The sequence below is a fragment of the Mirounga leonina genome, unplaced genomic scaffold (assembly GCF_011800145.1).
Source record: "Mirounga leonina isolate KUSES-001 unplaced genomic scaffold, KU_Mleo_1.0 Mir_153, whole genome shotgun sequence".
NCBI classification, from domain to species: Eukaryota; Metazoa; Chordata; class Mammalia; order Carnivora; family Phocidae; genus Mirounga; species Mirounga leonina.
Window position 1 is genome coordinate 19126902 of NW_023270387.1, and position 18948 is coordinate 19145849.

Genomic DNA, 18948 nt, shown 5'->3' on the forward strand with positions numbered 1-18948 from the left:
AAATCAAGAGCTGGTCACTTAACCAACTGAGCCACCCAGGTGCCCCTGATTTTCATTTTTTAAACTAAACAGATTATATAGTTAAAAGTGAATGAATATTAAAAGTTTTGCATAGAAAAAGAGAGGTCACTTCCTCCTTCTGTTCTCTACCTCTTAGCCCTTTTTCTTATAAGGAATTATTTAAACACTTTTGTGGGGTGCCTGGGTGGCTCAGTTTAGTTAAGCACACTGCCTTTGGCTCAGGTCATGATCCTGGAGTCCCAGGATCAAGTCTCCCATTGGGCTCCCTGCTCAGCGGGGAGTCTACTTCTCCCTCTGACCCACCCCCCTCTCATGCTCTCTCTCTCTCTTATTCTCTTTCTCAAATAAATAAATAAAATCTTCAAAAAAACTCACTTTTGTTTCTTCTAATGTTATCTACATATTTTTAAATAAATGCTTATATCCTTCTTTCTTAATTTATCAAACTTAACACATTGTCTAATAAATTCCTGTTATGAAAGATGAGTGTTAAGTTCTTTGGTCATTTTTTCTTTATCCTATATCTCCTGTACAGAGATATCATAATTTTTGATTGAACAAACTGACTTTTTACACTCTTGTGTTAATACTGTTCACTGTTGATACAGGAAGGGTATATTAAGCATTTCTTTTTCTTTGAAAGATACTTTTTCTTAATATCAATTCCATTATTTATTTATTTATTTAAAGATTTTATTTATTTATTTGACAGAGAGAGACACAGCGAGAGAGGAAACACAAACAGGGGGGGTGGGAGAGGAGAAGCAGGCTCCCCGCAGAGCAGGGAGCCCAATGCGGGACTCGATCCCAGGACCCCGGGACCATGACCTGAGCCGAAGGCAGTCGCTCAACCAACTGAGCCACCCAGGCGCCCGCAATTCCATTATTTATTTAAAGGACTTTATTTTCTTAGAGCAACACTGGGAGGAAGATGCAAAGATTTCCTAAATACCCACTGCCCCTCTGCATGCATGGCCTCCCTCATGACCAACATCCCTCGCCAAAGCAGTACATTTGTTACCACCGATGAATTTAACTGTCACATCACACAAAGCCCACAGTTTACTTTAGGGCTCACTCTTGGTGTTGTACATTCTGTGGTGTAGACAAATGGATAATAATGTGTATCCAACATTACAGTATCATACAGAGTATTTCACTGCCCTAAAAATGCTCGGTGCTCTGCCTATTGATTTCCCTCCATTCACATCACCACCGAGCTCTTTATAGACTCCATAGTTTTGCCTCTTCCAGAATGGCAGAGTTGGAATCATGGAGAAGTAGATTTTTCAAATTAATTCTTTTTTTTTTTAAAGATTTTATTTATTCATTTGAGACACAGAGATACAGAGAGAGAGAGAGCATGAGCAGTGGGAGAGGCAGAGGGAGAGGGCGAAGCAGACTCCCTGCCGAGCCAGGAGCCCGACGTGGGACTCGATCCCAGGACCCTGGGATCATGACCTGAGCTGAAGGCAGACGCCCAACCATCTGAGCCACCCAGGCGCCCCTCAAATTAATTCTTTTGTTTGGTAATATGCATTTAAGTTTCCCTCCTTTTTTTTTTTTTTTTTTTTTTTAGTGGCTTGAGAGCTAGTTTCTTTTTAGCCTTGATCTGTGTGGGGCTTGATCCCAGGACCCTGAGATCATGACCTGAGCTGAAATCAAAAGTCAGACACTCAACTGACTGAGCCGCCCAGGCGCCCCACATAGAGGTGTTTTCATAGTCACTCTTGTGACTGCTGCCTAAACAGAATGCAATGTGTTTGCCTAAATAAGTAAAACGACACACTGCATTTTTTGTATACACTCCTAAAGTCAGGTGATGACTCTGAGTTCAGTTCTACATCAGGAGGGTATATACATGTATGTCTGCACATGAAGAGACTATATAAGTACTAATAGTATTAGAATAACTTGATATTTTATTTATTGGTTGTATATAGTATTCTTTTGACATGTCATTTCAAGTTCTTCTCTTTTACATTGTGTGGTTATATGATGGTCAATTCTTTTCAAGATCTGTACTCAGAATGGCTAAAAAACCTGGGGTACCTGGGGAGCTCAGTCGGTTAGGTGTCTGCCTTCGGCTCAGGTCCTGATCCCAAGGTCCTGGGATCCAGCCCCGCATTGGACTCCCTGCGCAGGGAGCCTGCTTCTCTGATTCCCCCACCCCTCGCCCTGCTCATGCTTTCTCTTGCTGTCTCTCTCTCAAATAAATAAAATCTTTAAAAAAAACCAAAAAGCAAAAATAGGTTAAGGGTGAAAATATATTAATTACTAAAATTTTTATAACTAGAAAGAGCTTATACATTATCAATTTCAACATTATCATCTTTTTAAAAAGGGGGCTTACTTTCTGCCAAATGCTAAAAGTAAGAAAACATATTAATGAAGGAATCCCTAGTTAGCTTTAAACAATATCCTTGGGGTGGGCCAGCAGTCCAGGATGATAAAGGATTTTTTTTTAATAAAAGATTTTAAAGTTCAAAAAGAAATACATACTTCTGAAATGTACCACACATGCGCACAGACACACACACAACTACTTTTTAGTACATTTCAAGAATGAAGCAAATAGTCATATGTGGTTGTACCACCTTGTAATTAATTTGTCAAGTTAACATTTCTTAAGTGGAGCAGAGGATACCAGATGGTGGGCTGCAGTTCAACAGGCCACAAGAGGAGTTACAACAGAGCTTATTACTCACTGGTCCTGGAGGAGTACCTGGCATGCCTGGGTAGGGGGAGGGGGCAGACTTGGGGGAGAGTACAGAGAGAGAAGCAGGCCCTGGGGCACAATGTCTTCATTAGATTCTATGGGTGGAGGGCTTTGGGGTTCCCGGGCCACCAAGGCCAGGTAGTCAATTGCAACCAAAAGAGCGAGTTTTGGTAAGTTACACTGGGGCACCCATAAAGGGAAAGTACTGGCAGGAGGGAAAGATGGTTGAGCACAAGGGCTGTTGGGGAGGTCATGTCAGAAAGTTACATGTGGGGCGCCTGAGTGGCTCAGTTGGTTGGGCGGCTGCCTTTGGCTCAGGTCATGATCCTGGAGTGCCTGGATCGAGTCCCGCGTCGGGCTCCCTGCTCGGCGGGGAGCCTGCTTCTCCCTCTGACCCTCCCCCCTCTCATGTGCTCTCTGTCTCTCTCATTCTCTCTGTCTCAAATAAATAAATAAAATCTTAAAAAAAAAAAAAAAGAAAGTTACATGTGTTTATGACTCTGCCGGCTGCTATCTGGGGCATGTGCTTGCATGAGGGGACTAATAATGGTTTAAAGTCACAGCAGGCTCCTCGGCCAAATGGGGGCCAAGGCAGCAATACCACGGAGTAGCTTAGCTAAACTCTTGACCACTGATAATAAATAATTTAGTATATTCCACTGCAGCCTTTGAGAATCTTGTGAGGTAATTGAGACATATGTTCGTAGTTGTTGTTACTGAACACTTTTTTTTTTTAAAGATTTTATTTATTTATTTGAGAGAGAGAATGAGATAGAGAGCCTGAGAGGGGGGAGGGTCAGAGAGAGAAGCAGACTCCCTGCCGAGCAGGGAGCCCGATGCGGGACTCGATCCCGGGACTCCAGGATCATGACCCGAGCCGAAGGCAGTTGCTTAACCAACTGAGCCACCCAGGCGCCCGTTACTGAACACTTTATTACAACTGAGTCAGGAGGAAGGAATATGTGAGAATTAGCAGGCAAGAGGAAGGATCACTGAATTCACTACATACAACAGTGATTCTCTGGTTGGGATGCCCTTTGTCCATAGTTGGAAGAATATAGTTTATCTAGCAAGTGGATGTTGTTTGAAATTTCTACAGGTTATTTGGATCTGTTTCCCTTTTTATCCCCCATATCGAAAAAGAGTAGTTTAAAATACCTAGTCATAGTTGAGTATGGGAAAAGGAAGAGACTTTTCAGGTGTCCCCAAATTTGGGACAAGTAACTAACTAGAATCAATGTAGAAACTGATACTATCCTGTATTATCCTGTATTATAACAATGTTGATCATAAGAATAATAATCAACATTCAAAGTAAAGCAGTATATTTATGTTATTTTTCAGAGTTTATGAAGTCTTTTTATACTTCCAATTTCAAGCCTGGCCCAACCTGGGGCCAGTATAGATGGGTACCAAAATTATGCTTAAATTCTCTTATTTGTTCAGGATATTCTTTTCTGTGTTAATGATACCAGATTGGAGCTTTTGAGTAATATGGGAACTCATGGAAAACAGGAAAAGAGCACACAGGGACAATATTCATCTTTACCTAACAATGACTTAAATAAAAACAAACATAGCTAATTTAAAATACGTGTTTCCCAGATCTTTTGCTGCTTTTCACTAGTCTCTTCAGATTCTGGGATTTGTAAATTCTTCTGATTGTAAGTGATGACAGCTAGAAAGAGTTGAGGATTGAGTATTGGCTTTAAAAAGTCCTGTTGTGCTCTGTTCTTTATTTTTTCTTTCTTGGATCATTACCACTAGCAATGTAATGCTGGCAAGCAGAGTAATGGCACCTAAAGATATTCATGTCCTAATCCCCAGAATCTGTGATTATGTTACTTTACTTGGCAGAAGGGACTTTGCACATGTAATTCAGAAAAAAGACCTTGAGTCCTTGATATTATCCTGGATATCAGGGTGGGCCCAATCCAATCAACTGCGTCCTTAAAAGTGGAGAACTTTGTCAGCCAAGTCAGAGAGGAGATGGGAGGAGGAGAGATTTGAAACTTGTGAGGTACTTGCCCCACTATGGTTGGCTTTGAAGGTGGAGGAAGGCGGGCCATGAGCCAAGAACTGAAGTACCTTCTAGAAATGGAAATGGCCCTTGGTTGATAGCCAGCAAGAAAACAGGACCTTGGTCCCACATCTTCAAGGAAGGGAATTCTGTCAACTCAGATGAGTAGGAAATGGATTTTGCTCTAGAGCCCCTAGAAAGGAACGCAGCCTGCTGAATTTGGCCTGGAGAGACCTGTATTGGACGTGTGACCTACAGACTGGTCAGATGATAAGTTTGAGTAGTTTTAAGCTGCTAAATTTGTTATGCAAGCAATAGGAAGCCAATACTGTAACCTCCCAAATCTTATCTTATTTAGCGTCTGATAATGAGTGCAGAGCACTTCATTATATGACTGCTTCATTCCTGGTGATACTGTTCTACCTTCTTCGGATCTTTAAACATTTGTTCGCTACAATATCTTATGATGGACTATGTTCTTTTATAATATTCTGAGTCCATTCTTAAGGTAGCACTTTCTCTGATTTTCCATGAGAGATTCTATGCCAATTTCGGGTCTCAGTCATTGTTCGTGTAGCTAGAAGGTTAATGACCACACTAGTCACAACTTTTTTGATCTTAAGGATGCCTATTATCTTGTTCCTATTTTTACACTGTCGTTAAGATTCCTTGTCGCATAGCATGAGTTCAGTGGTGGTAAGGACAGAGGGCAAATTAGCCCCTTGCCACTCTTCCTCTAACAAAGAGATAAATCAGGAGAGGATATCTCACTTCAATTGGACCAATCAGATCCTCCTTCCAGGAATTAGGATTTTGAGCTCAGGTGATTTAAAATAAATATTCTTATAAATTCCATGTATATCAACATTTAAGTTCATATTTAAGTAAACTGCACAAACCCTGGGATATGTTACTGCTCTTCCTTGTTTTTGTTGTTATTATTATTACTATTATTTTCTAGGGTATTCAGCTGTCAAGGATGAAGCCAATCATCTTGCATTACCTTAATACCTAGAAAAAGCATGAACTTACAATTATCTGTGGTTGTATTTCTTAGGCCATAAGGTTAAGACTATAATAAGAAAAAGAAAAAAGGAAAAAGAGTGTAAAATGTAAAATATTTCCTACTTTTAACAATGAGAAAATGAAAGTTCAGATAATGTAAGTGTCGTGTGATAAAAAAGAAATAGGGCCATGCTTAAAATTCAGGTCTTCTGACTTCAGTTAAGTATTTTACATTAATTCATGATATTTTGTATGTGAGAGAGTGCAACAATAGGGTTGAAAATGTATTATTTTCTTTTTTAAAGATTTATTTATTTATTTATTTATTTGAGAGAGAATGAGAGACAGGGAGCACGAGAGGGAAGAGGGTCAGAGGGAGAAGCAGACCCCCCGCTGAGCAGGGAGCCCGACGCGGGACTCGATCCAGGGACTCCAGGATCATGACCTGAGCCAAAGGCAGTCGCTCAACCAACTGAGTCACCCAGGCGCCCTAAAATGTATTATTTTCTAGAGGGGAGGGAGTGGGAGGATGGATTAGCCTGGTGATGGGTATTAAAGAGGGCATGTTCTGCATGGAGCACTGGGTGTTATATGCAAACAATGAAACATGGAACACTGCATCAAAAACTAATGATGTAATGTATGGTGATGAACATAACATAATAAAATTAAAAAAATAAAACGTATTATTTTTCCTATGCTTGAATTGCCTACTCTGGACCCTGACTGTAATACCAGGTATCTGATGTGGCATGAAGCCTTTTTATATATTCCCACAAATCTTTGACTTTATGGTCTTCAAGTATGCTTTTCTCCACATGGAGTCCAAGGGTTGAGCATAGTCACGATTAGCACACTCACTTTCAAGTTCTCCTGTGCAAAAAGGTTCAAGTTCTCTTGTGCCATAAGGACATAAGTTTGTGGATTGCTTCTCTCAAAACTTCTTTTACCTTTTCATTCCTTAGGCTATAAATGAAGGGGTTCAGAAGAGGGGTCACCATTGTGGGGAGGACAGCCGTCACTTTATCAAACTCCAGCGAGTGGCTCTGGTTGGGCCTCACGTACATGAAGATGTTGCTCCCGTAGGCAATGGACACAACCACGATGTGAGAAGCACAGGTGGAGAAGGCCTTCTGACGGCCTTGGGCTGAGGGGATGCGCAGGATGGTAGAAATGATGTAAGTGTAGGACACAATGGTGAACACCAGCGAAGTCAGAAGGACAAGGGAGGATAAGAGGAAGCTTATCATCTCAATGAAATGAGTGTCTATGCAGGCCGCCTGCAGCAAAGGGGCAATGTCACAGCAGAAATGGCTAATTTCTCTATAACAGGAAGGCAGTGTGGACACCACAATAGTGGGCACAGCACTGAAAAGAAGGCTCCCGCCCAGCAGCCCAGAACCAGCAGGAGACAGACCCTGCTGTTCATGATGATGGTGTAGCGCAGGGGGTTACAGATGGCCACGTAGCGATCAAAGGCCATCACCGCCAGGAGGATAAACTCCACTCTCCCCAGAAAGAAGGAGAAATAAATTTGAGTGATGCAGCCAGCAAAAGATATGGTTTTTTTCTCTTCTAAGAGACAAGTTAGCAACTTTGGGGTAATAGTAGTTGTGAACAAAATGCCCCCAAAATGACAAATTACTAAGGAAGAAATACATGGGTGTTTGGAGACGATTATCAGTCCATATTAAGGAAATGATGACAGTGTTTCCTGTTATGGTGAGCATATAAACCAGCAGGAGAATGACAAACAGCAAGATTTGAAGTTCTTGGATGACAGGAAAGGAGACCAATGTGAATTCAGTCAAGGTACTCTGGTTTCTCAGAGCCATTTCTACTGGAGGGGTGAAGAAACAAATGAAGAGAAATAGAATAGTTTAAGATCTCTTCCAAATTTTGCTAGAGAGAACATTCAAGACGGTGTGGTCCTAGTCCTCTCTCTGACTGTATTATGTGGCCTCTAGCAAATCAAATTACCTTGCTTGGCCTCTGTTCCCATCCTCATAGTTGATGGGTTGGAAAAAATATTTCTGTGGTCCCTTTAAACTTTAACTTTTCAATTTCTATTACATGCATATATTTCTTCTCTTTATTTCCTTAAATCCAAATCTGTTCAAGCTAACTGAAGGGTATAATTAACTGAAATTCACTCAAGTCATTTTGAACATGTTACATTTCAAACTTTAATAATATGGATATCTTAGCTGATAACCTCATCTCAGACTTCATTGAGGAAAGAGAAGTCATCAGACAAAAATTCTAATATCCTTCCTGTACCGAGGCTGACCAGCATATGATGATCTGAATGATTCTCTTAAGCTACAACAAGAATTGGATAGGACACATTTTCTGAGACATTGTTGGTTGCATCAAAAGTTAGGGGAGGTGTCTGGATCCATTTTCTAAATAACAAACAAAGAAACAAACAGGAACTGAACTCAGAGTAGGAGGGGTTGAGGTCAGGCAGTCAGGTGTCAAAGCTTCAGTGGCTGGAGTTGGAGCATAAAGACCTGGTAGCCAAGATCAGGGTGGCTGGGACCTGTATCAGCCAAGACAGAGAACTGATGAGGGAAACACAGAACTGAAATAGCAGGGAACAAAAGCAGAAGATTTGACTTGTACCAACAAGCATCAGCGAGGAGCAGGGTAACCCTGTGATCATGCTGTTATGGAGACATTGCTATGAATCTTCCAGCACTGGCACATCAGTGAAGCTGGAAAGCAAATCCTGAGACTTCCTCTCTGAACCACATCTTTGAGAGGGTGAAGTGTCCCTGGGTGAGGCATGCCAAACAATGGGAGGAGAGGCAAATCCCTTCCAGAAGAAAAATTCCCCAAGAATTCCCAGATATTAAGAAGCAAAGAACTTTTGGACAAAGATTTCCAAACATGCTAACAATTGCATTACTATAAGTGAGAGTAGAAAAAAGAAATAATAGAATAAGAGATTTAGCACAAGGACAACAGAGTTCGGAATTGTTGGATATGTTATTTATTTATTTTTAAAAAATATTTTATTTATTTATTTGCCAGAGAAAGAGAGAGAGAGAGAGAGCAAGAGCATGCACAAGCAGGGGGAGCAGCCGGCAGAGGGAGAAGCAGGCTCCCCACTGAGCAAGGAACCTAATGCGGAACTCAATCCCAGGACCCTGGGATCATGACCTGAGCAGAAGGCAGACGCTTAACCAAGTGAGCCACCCAGGCATCCCTTGGATATGTTATATAGTACACTTATATATGGAATATTTCAAGAAATGTAGGATGTAATTTTTAAAGTGAGAATGTCACAAAAAATATCAAGGCTTTTAAAAACTACCAAGTTGACTTTTAAAAAGACCCAGAGGAACTTACAGAATTAAAAAAAGAAAATGATTTTTGTTGAAGTAATAACTCAGTTGTTTCAAGTGAAGTGAGACGGGATGAACAATTGATTAAATATAATTTAAAACACCATGTTGGGGGTGCCTGGGTGGTGTAGTGGGTTAAGTGTCCAACTCTTGGTTTTGGCTCAGGTCGTGATCTCAGGGTTCTGGGATCGAGCCCCATGTCGGGCTCCACACCCAGCATAGACTGCTTGGGATTCCCTCTCCCCTCTCCCTCTGGCCCCACACTCTCTCTCTCTCTCTCAAATAAATAAACCTTAAAACAACAGCAACAACACCATGTGGTACACCTGAAACTAATGTAACATTGTGGACCAACTACACTCAAAAAAGAAAACAAAAAACCCCCCTCTTATTAGGTTATCTCATCTGCTCTAAAAATATATATATATATATATTTTTAAAGATTTTATTTATTTGACAGAGAGAGACACAGCGAGAGAAGGAACACAAGCAGGGGGAGTGGGAGAGGGAGAAGCAGGCTTCCCGCAGAGCAGGGAGTCCGATGCGGGGCTCGATCCCAGGACCCCGGGATCATGACCCGAGCCGAAGGCAGACGCTTAACGACTGAGCCACCCAGGCGCCCCACCGCTCTAAAAATATTAAAAAAAACCCAGATTAGTAAATAGGAAGATATATCAAAAGAATTTCTCTTTAATGAAACAGAGAGATAAACTTGCAAAGTATGAGTGTTCAAAGGAATTTTGTTAAAACAAACAAAACAAAATGGTGGGCTGGGAACATTTCCATATGTAGTCTGTGGTGTCCTGTAGGAGAGAACACAGAGAGTGAAGATGGAGAGTATTTACAGGGAAACAGAGCACCAAAGGGAGGATATAAAAAACAGCATAGGAAAGCAGTTAGAATGACTGTTGGCTTCAACACAGCAGCAGTGAAAGCCAAAATTAGTTAAATAATATCTTTAAAGTGTGGCAAGAAAGTAACTGCCAACTCACAGTGAGATATCCAGTAAGATTATCTTCCAGTGTAAAATAAATATATTTCAGATAAAAACTTCAGGAATTTACTACCAAGGGACAAATTATAAAGAAATTTCTAAATACAATTCAAGCATAAAGAAAATAATGGAAATATTTTAAGATGTAAAGAGTAATAATAAATAAATAAAATGGTGAAAAGGTACATAAATCTAAATAGAAATTCTTTGTAAAAAGTAATCACAGTGTTGAATTTGTGGAGTTAAGCTAGAATTGGTATATGGATGATGACAGGATAAAAGCGTGGAGAGGATAATTGGAGATAAAGCCTTCTTGTATCATTTGAGAGGGGATGAAACATTGTTTTCTTTTAGATTTTAAGTTAAATAAGCCCAGTAACTTTTCTAGGGTATTCACTGAAAGAATAGAAACAAAGGAGATAATTTCCAAATTTGTAGAAAGGACAAAGTGATAGAAGGAAGACAAAATTCAACCATAACAATGATACAAATAAGTACCAACAGTCAAAGCAATCCATTAATTAAAAAAAACAAAGAAAAAATTATGGAAAAAGAAACAGCAAATTGGGACAAATAAAAATAAAAAGTAAGCTATAGAGACCAATTCTAATTTATCAATTATTACAATAAAGAAAAACTAAATTCTTTAAAGACAGACGTAATATTATATTAAAAAACAATTCCTGCTGTATTCTATTTATAAGAGACATACATAAAAGGTAAGAACGTGGAACAATGGAAAAGAAAAGGATTTTTAAAAAGGATTTGTCAGGGGCGCCTGGGTAGCTCAGTCAGTTGAGCGTCTGTCTGACTCTTGGTTTCGGCTCAGGTCATGATCTCAGTGTCCTGAGACTAGGCTCCAAGTGCTCAGCAGGGAGTCAACCTGAGATTCTTTCCCTCTGACCCTCCCCCTACTCTCTCTCTCAAATAAATAAATAAATCTTAAAAAAAAAAAAAAGATTTGTCAAACATATACTAATCCCAAAGAAAGTTAATGTGGCTACGCAAGGGCCCCCCGCTTTTTCAAAGTTCCCATTTTGCCACTTCATTTTCAAGAACAACATACATTGGTACCTGTTTTTGTTTTCTTAAAGCAAGCCAGAAATCCCATGAGAATTTTTGTGTGTGTTTTGCCGGGAGCCCAGCCATTGAAGTGAGCAGAGAGTGGCGCCACCAAGCTTTTCCCCAGGGAACTACTCTCAGCCTCTCAGCATTGAACTCAGCTTTGAACTCTTGTCTGTTAGTATCTGTTCTTTATCTTGATTTATTTTGTGCATCTATTAGCAAGATGTGTCCTAAAGGTATCGAAAAAGTCTAAGAGAGGTTATTTTTTGGCATCTAGGGGTGCTCAAAAAATTTCCATATAAATTAATGGTAATTACTTCTTCACTTTATCCTATCTTGGTTTACAAAAGGTTTCATAGGAATGCTATACCTTTGCATAGTGGGGGAACCTGTATTAATAATTGGCAAAATAGACAATAAGACAAAATGCATCATTAGGAATTGACAGGGTCGACTCTGTGATTTTAAAAGTTTCAATCCATCATGAATTTATTACAATTCTAAATATGTAGATACCTAATAAACAGCTTCAACACACATAAATCACAGAACTGTAAGAACAAAGTATCATCGTAGTGGAAGATGTCAATAAATTAATTTATTTTATAATATTTTAAACTTCAAAATATTTGTGTGTATGTGTGACAAGCTCAAGTCACTGTTTATATGAACAATTCATTAAACATACAAATAACCTAATTTTATATGACTTCTCTTGCTAGTTACTAAGGTACAGCTCTTGCAAAGTTTATCCAAGTTTCCTGTGACTTGTCAATATTCCCTGTAGCCAAATAAACTTGTTCCCTGCTGACTAGACTGTAGACAAAACAGGTAACTGAACTTTGAGTAAAATCTGAAAATAATTAAATACTTTATCTCTTAACAATCTCTTTCAAAATCCAAGTCTCAGTCTCCTTACTAAGGTTTCTATTTCCCTTCATTTCCATTGGTCAACTCATGTAAATACAAATTACTCTAGAATCCTTTCATAAGCCCTACATCCCTGAAATTGTGGATGAGTCTTTAAAAAACCAAATAATTTCTCCCTTCAACTTTTATGTATAAGCTGAGCCATATAATATAGTGTGTTTGCAGTTGGAAGGCTCTAGTAGGAGTTCCATTGCCGTGATTTCTAGATGCGACTTTAATTTTCTCACTGGTAAATGGAAATGCCATAACTATCTCTGCTTACGTTGATAGTAAGGACTGCAATGACATCAGGTTCTTATCAGCACACAACTAACAGTACCTGGCACAAATGTTCAATAAATATTTTGCTAAAAAAACAAAGAAGATAAATAGGACTGGGAGCCTTGGATGGAAGTAAAGAAGGCACTGATTCAGGATAAACCATGAAGAAAGAAAATATTGTCAACCCCATCTCCGTGAGTAATAAAAATGTAAAAATATTACTATGCAGTGGAGATGTGATAACACAGATCTCTACAGAACCTGGACTTCTGTCCACAATAAAATCTGGGTGAGGACCCTAAAAGGATTTGACCTTGTAAGCCACACTGCATTCTCATATGCATGTTTCAGCCTTTGTTTCTGTCATAGCAATAAAACGGAAGATATTCTTAAACCCTGCAGACAATTCAAAACGGACCCCATAAGCATGTATTTTTTATACTTAAACATAAAAAGAAACTTAATTTTTCAGAATTGTATTTGTTTGATTCCTTTTAAATGTTGAGTGATGGAATTTTTTTTTCCCCCTCTGACTTGGATTTCTTGGAAAACTTCACAGTATTGGTTGTCCGGGGTCATTGTACAAACTTACTGTTTCTTCCCCAGCAAAAGTCAAACCATCTGTATTTAGAATCTTTCAGTTGTGGGAAATTCACTGCTAATTCATTTATCTTATTTCATATTTGGTGATTTCTGACCCTTTGAAAATTCTTTATTAACTTGAGGTAATACCTTTTTTTCCCAGTTGCTTCTACCAGTTGGACCCAGTACCGGCTGGAAGCCTGTTCAGACAAAGTCACTATTCTCATCTCTTCAAAAGGCCTTGATTTCTACTTTTAGGTTTCGAGTCATAGCTGTGATACCAGCCAACATACATCGAGTTCTTGGTATTATGTACCAGGCATTCTGTTACCACTATAAAAATTTAAGTGGCATCAGAAAAGAACATGTATCATCCATTTGTTAAATGCAGTATTTTCTTGCTAATTTTTAGATTTGTAGCTTTTGTTTCCATACAACCTTTTTGTTCTGAGCTGTTTCTGATAGGTGAATATTAAATCATCCCCATGATTGATTTGGAGTTTGTCACATTCTCCAGGCAGTTGTTTCCATTTATTCAAGGCTTTGCTGTTTCATATGTATAGATTCAATGACCTTCTGAAGTAAGAAGTAGGTATTGTGATCTACCTTTTGCCCACGAAAAAACTGAAATTTACAGAGGTTGAATCACTTACCTAGAGTCCCACAGCTAGTGTGTGCAGAGCCAGATTCGAGTAGAGTTCTGACCCCAAGGACTGCATTCTTAGAGATAAGCATAATATAAACTCTTATTCCCACTTTTGTAGAGAGGAGGGAAAAGGTCAGAGAAGTTCTGGTTATGGTCTAAATGAGTGATAAGACACATAAAGCTGAATCAAGACTCAGCTCTCTAGTTCAACCAGAACAGAAATGTTACTGTTACCTCATGTTCCAAGCCTGGAAATGTTGGTTTTGCTACTTTGAGGAATTGAATAACCAGAACGTTTTAGATTCAGAAAAATCTCAGGATTGGAAGGGATATTTAGGATCATGTAGTTCTATCAAGGTCTAAATGTCAATATCCTTCCGAAGTATTTCTCTACCCTGAGAGACTTACTTTATCTGTTGATCTTTGTACAGTTCTGTCACAAAATCCATCACTACATTGACCTGGAAGCTGATTACCACTTGTTTTCTGTATTTATTCTGAAAACTCTGAATCCCTTAAAAGATAAATGGAACTTTGAATCTCTACCTCTTTTTTCTGTATCTAGGATGTGAGGTGTCCTTTCCTCTATGAAAATAGGCCATGAATAAACAGTAATATTTGAAGCTCTTGTTTGCTCGCAAGGATTTAGTTGAGAATAGCTCTTGGGAATATGAGGTGAAAGAGGTTAATTACTATTTTGTAATCAAAGAATTTTAGCGTTGAAAGAACAGTCACAACCACAAAGTTTAGTTGGAGATACCAAATAGACATGTTCAGGACTCCAGGGGAATTATTCCAGGTGTTTTGTTTTATTCAGTTAGTAAAAGCTTGGTGGCCTGCTTTAGAGCTTTAGGGAAATCAAAATGTAGAAAACTTTTGATGTTCCCCAATGATTGACAAAATGATGTTGGTTTTCCTTTCCCAGGGATGCTGGCAATAATAATCCTTCCAGGGCTCTGAAAATGATAAACTTTCCTTTTTTCCCTCTGTTAAAATGAAGAAAAATTCTCCTATTCTTGCCAAAACTTACAAAAGGTGACTTTTACTTCATTTATTATATTTGTCTCTACCTAATCCTTATACTAGCCTAAAAATCCTTAGGTTGGTGAATTGGAGTGGTGATTAAGTGCCAGTAAGTGAATACAGACATTTTCTAAATTAACTGAACGTAATTTCCAAAAGCTAAGGGGTAGAGACCTTCCAAAGCAGCTAGACAGGTAATGGAGAAGTGTCCAACTGACATTATTCTCTGACAGTGTCCTTTCATGTGTGTTCTTTGCATTGTGACTTTTGTCTATTGCATTTCATTCTACATCACAACATCACTTAGTTTCTGGGACCTATCGATTCCTCCTATCAAAGCCTTGAAACTTTGACATTTCTATTAAAAGCCAGAAATTGTTGGATTAGGTTAAAAAACCAAACTCCATTCTGGTTACTGGGGACACATCTAAAACAGAAGCAGAAATGGGGGGAAAAATAAAAGAATAGAAAAAGGATATATAAGGCAAACATTAACCAACTTTGGTAGATTGTATTGTAGTTCCCAATTATTATGCACCTTTCTTCTTTTTTTTTTTTCCTTTCTTCTTTTTTTTCAAAATTTTTTACTGAAGTATAGTGGACACATAATGTTACATTAGTTTCAGGTGTACAACATAGTGATTCAACAAATCTATATGTTGTGCTATGCTCAACACAAAAGTAGCTACTGTCTGTCACCATACAATGTTATTAAGTTAACCACAACGCGGTAAAACTGAAATTTCAGTTTTATTGTGTTGTGGTTAAAGACTTGTCTGCTACTTGAATTTATTGACTTTTCCTCCATAAAACTATATCTGTTTTATTTTTAAAAAATATTTTATTTATTTATTTGAGAGAGAGCACAGGAGTGGGGGGGGAGGGGCAGAGAGAGAGGGAGAAACAGACTCCCGCTGTGCAAGGAGCCCCCATGGGGCTCGAGTCCAGGACCCCAAGATCATGACCTGAGCTGAAGGCAGATGCTTAACTGACTGAGCCACCCAGGTGCCCCTATATCTGTTTTATACATTGTGGATGGAAACAAAGAGGTATTCTCAGGAGAGTACAAATGTTAATAAACATATATTAATTACATTTTAGATATTACTAACTTATACTAAATTTATATATACACTAATTTATAAAACTATGTATAGAATTTCACCTCACTTCAAATGACTTTTAAAGAGTCAGGGTATAAACACATACATATCCATATTATGATTATAAATACATAAATCAATCTTACTAAAGAGCATATTCATTATAAAGATATTTTTCTTTTTAAGAGTTTCATGAGTGCATTTTTCACTTCCTTGTTCCTCAGACTGTATATCAGGGGATTCAACATGGGAATCACAGTGGTGTAAAATACTGAGGACACTTTCTCCTGGATGAGTGAACTGCTGGAGGCAGGTTTGAGATACATGGACATGAGAGTTCCATAAAATATAAGAACGGCTGTCAAGTGGGAGCTGCAGGTGCTGAAGGCCTTGGACCTGACCTGGGCAGAGTGGATGCGGAGGATGCTGGAGAGAATGAAGCCATAAGAAATGATGATTGTCAGGCTGGTGGCTGCCATGTTAAATCCGCCAATGACAAAGATCAAAAGCTCATCAATGTAAGTGTTTGAACAATAGAGTTGAATAAGTGGGATGATGTCACAGAAATAATGTTTAATGACTTTTGGGCCACAGAAAGTCAGCCTTAAGATGCAACCTCCATGAATCATCGCATCGGTTAACCCTACTGAGAAGCCAGCAGCCACCAGCAGAGAGCAGGCCCGAGGGGACATGATGACATGGTAGAGCAGGGGGCTGCAGATGGCCACATAGCGATCGTAGGCCATGGCAGCTAATATGTAGCACTCAGAAATGACAAAAATGCAGAAAAAAAATAGCTGAGTCATGCATCCAGAATAGGAGATAGTTTTGTCGCTGCGTAAAAAGCCTACCAACATTCTGGGGGTAATAACGGAAGAATAGCACACATCTAAAAAAGACAAACTACAGAGGAAATGGTACATGGGGGTGTGGAGTTGAGAACTCAAGCCAATTATTGAGATCATGCCGAGATTTCCCACCACTGTAACTGCGTAAATCCCTAAGAAGAGGCAGAAAAGAGGCAGCTGAAGCTCGGGTTGGTTGGTTAGTCCTGAAAGAAGAAACCCAGTCACTGTGGAATGATTTCTGATGCCCATTCTCTTCCGAGAAATCTGTGGAGATGAGAGGAAAGTGCCAAATCAGGCAGGAAGAATCCTAGCTTGTCTCTGATTCCCTGTAGCTCAGGTATTTCTAGCATGAAAATGGTCAATGAAGGTTATCTTATCCCCTTGGCACCAAGCCTGTGCCTCCATTGATGGGCAGGGACTTTGACCACCCCCCTCCAAGTCCGATAACATAGTAGGTAAGCATCTATTTAACTATAGGTTTTAGGAACTATAAATAAACTTTAGCAATCTCTCCAGTGTCTCAAATTCTTTTAGCCAGGTATGAAACCTTTAACTCCAGAGTCAGAGAGAAGACTAAAGACAGGCTAAAGAGAGGCTTTCTAAAGCAAATCTGCCAAAGATGTTCTTAAAGTAAGGGCTGTGGATTGAGAAAATAAATACTTTTGTTAATGACACATTTGCTGGGGGCTGGCCTGCCTCCAGGATTTCCTACAGAGAAAATGTTCATTGTTAAGGTCGACTGTGATTTCCACATTAAGGTTTCCAGGGATGTTCAGCAGAATATTAATTCAAGGGAGATGTTAATATGTGTTACATGGAATAAGTAGCCCACGATCTCAGACACCCAGAGTTACACAAAGTTAAAAAGTTTTCTGAACTGAAGACTATTTCAGGATCTCCTAGGGAGCTATGTAACAATGTTTTCCAAACTTATTTGATGGTAGAGTCCCCCACCCACTTTTTAGCAAAACATATTTAGCACTAGCGTGGCTCAGAACATTCGAAGAAACTGTTTTCATTGGCGTGTTCGTTCTATCTTAAATCTAATCACAAGCTGATTCCCAGGTAGGAAGTTAATTCTTCACACACTTCAGTAAAGCTGAGTGATGGTAGAACAGCAAACCTCCTAAAACAGTTTTTGCCTTCTGACTTTCTGGCCATCCTGTGAACTAAGCCTACCTCTCTCACCAAGGCCACTGAGCATGACTGAATTCTTTACAACTAGCACTGCTGCTTTGGGCAATGCAAACAGCCCAGATATTTGTGCTTCCATTGGAGGCTCCCACGTAGTGCATCCTACTTTCCACTCACACGTCTTTCTCGAGCGGAAGGAGAAGGCAAACAACCTGGAGTTGCCTGCTCTGGGGCCAACCCAGGCCTTAACTCTGAAAAACTGACCATTTTTCTTTGAGCGTTGGGCTGTCATAGAGCCCTGTCTAGACTCTTCTGTTCATCCACAGTTTATACAGAGCCCTGCTCAGACATCTGTTTTAGTACTTTCTCAACTTGCCCAGCCCAGGACCTACCTTTCTGCCTGGCTCTTCAAGAAACTGTTCATGTCCTCCTACTTTCAATCTATTACTGTCACATTAGGACAAGGCACATTTCCTTTGGCCACTTGCATTCTCAAGAATGCAGGTGCCTCCTCCCTCTTTCCCAACAAAGAGGCTTCATAACACTGGACAGCTGTTCTCTGAGAAGGTTTCCAAACTCTATACAACACATGACTTTGGCATCTGCTCTTCTCCCATCATGAGGGATGAAATAGGGGAACCATGTGCAAAAGAGAGATTGTCCAATTGCTGAAATACTCCAGAATCTTCCTTTCCCTTCATCCCTTACCAATCAGCATGCACAAGTCTAGTCTAGTCACAGAGACCATACAGAGAAATACCAAAGGATGTTCAAGAAGACACATATACTCAGTTTTGGCCTTTGATCTTTTCTCATGTGTGCCTTCAGACTGTCCCGAATGTCACAAGCACACCAACAAGTCTGGCCACATTTCTAATTCTCCCACACTTCCCCTAATTCCTACTGGGCTCTGTATCAAAGTAACATGTCTTCCATCCTGCCCCTGTTACAAGCTCAATTCCAGGGCCCTGAACCCATCTGCCTTCTATTGAAGTTAGTTATGATTCTCTCCCCTATATTTCCTGCTTTCCACACATTTCAGTGTTTTAGGTCCCTGCTACTCATTGTGCAGTCCACAGACCCAGCACCAGCATCATTTGGATATTTGTAAGATTTGGGAATTTATGCACCATCTCAAAACCTAACCCCTACCAATTGAGTCAGGACCTACATTTTGGCAAGATCCCCACAGGATCTGTGTGCACATTAAAGTGTGAGAAGCACTATTTTCAGTTATTCTCTACTGG

At 39.6% G+C, this 18948-nt stretch overlaps 1 protein-coding gene and 1 pseudogene across 1 annotated transcript; both read right to left on the reverse strand.

The window, feature by feature from the left end:
* Window positions 1-6552: 6552 nt before the first annotated feature.
* On the reverse strand, window positions 6553-7939 carry LOC118013087 (annotated as a pseudogene).
* Window positions 7940-15880: 7941 nt separating this feature from the next.
* On the reverse strand, window positions 15881-16997 carry LOC118013088 (olfactory receptor 8D4). The gene has a single exon (XM_035008740.1). The coding sequence runs from the start codon at window positions 16814-16816 to the stop codon at window positions 15881-15883; it is 936 nt and encodes a 311-aa protein (XP_034864631.1). The 5' UTR covers window positions 16817-16997.
* Between the last annotated feature and the right edge of the window lie 1951 nt (window positions 16998-18948).

Excerpts from the sequence above, each read along its gene's own strand:
- LOC118013088 (XM_035008740.1), bottom strand. The coding sequence starts at position 16,816 with ATGGGCATCAGAAATCATTCCACAGTGACTGGGTTTCTTCTTTCAGGA.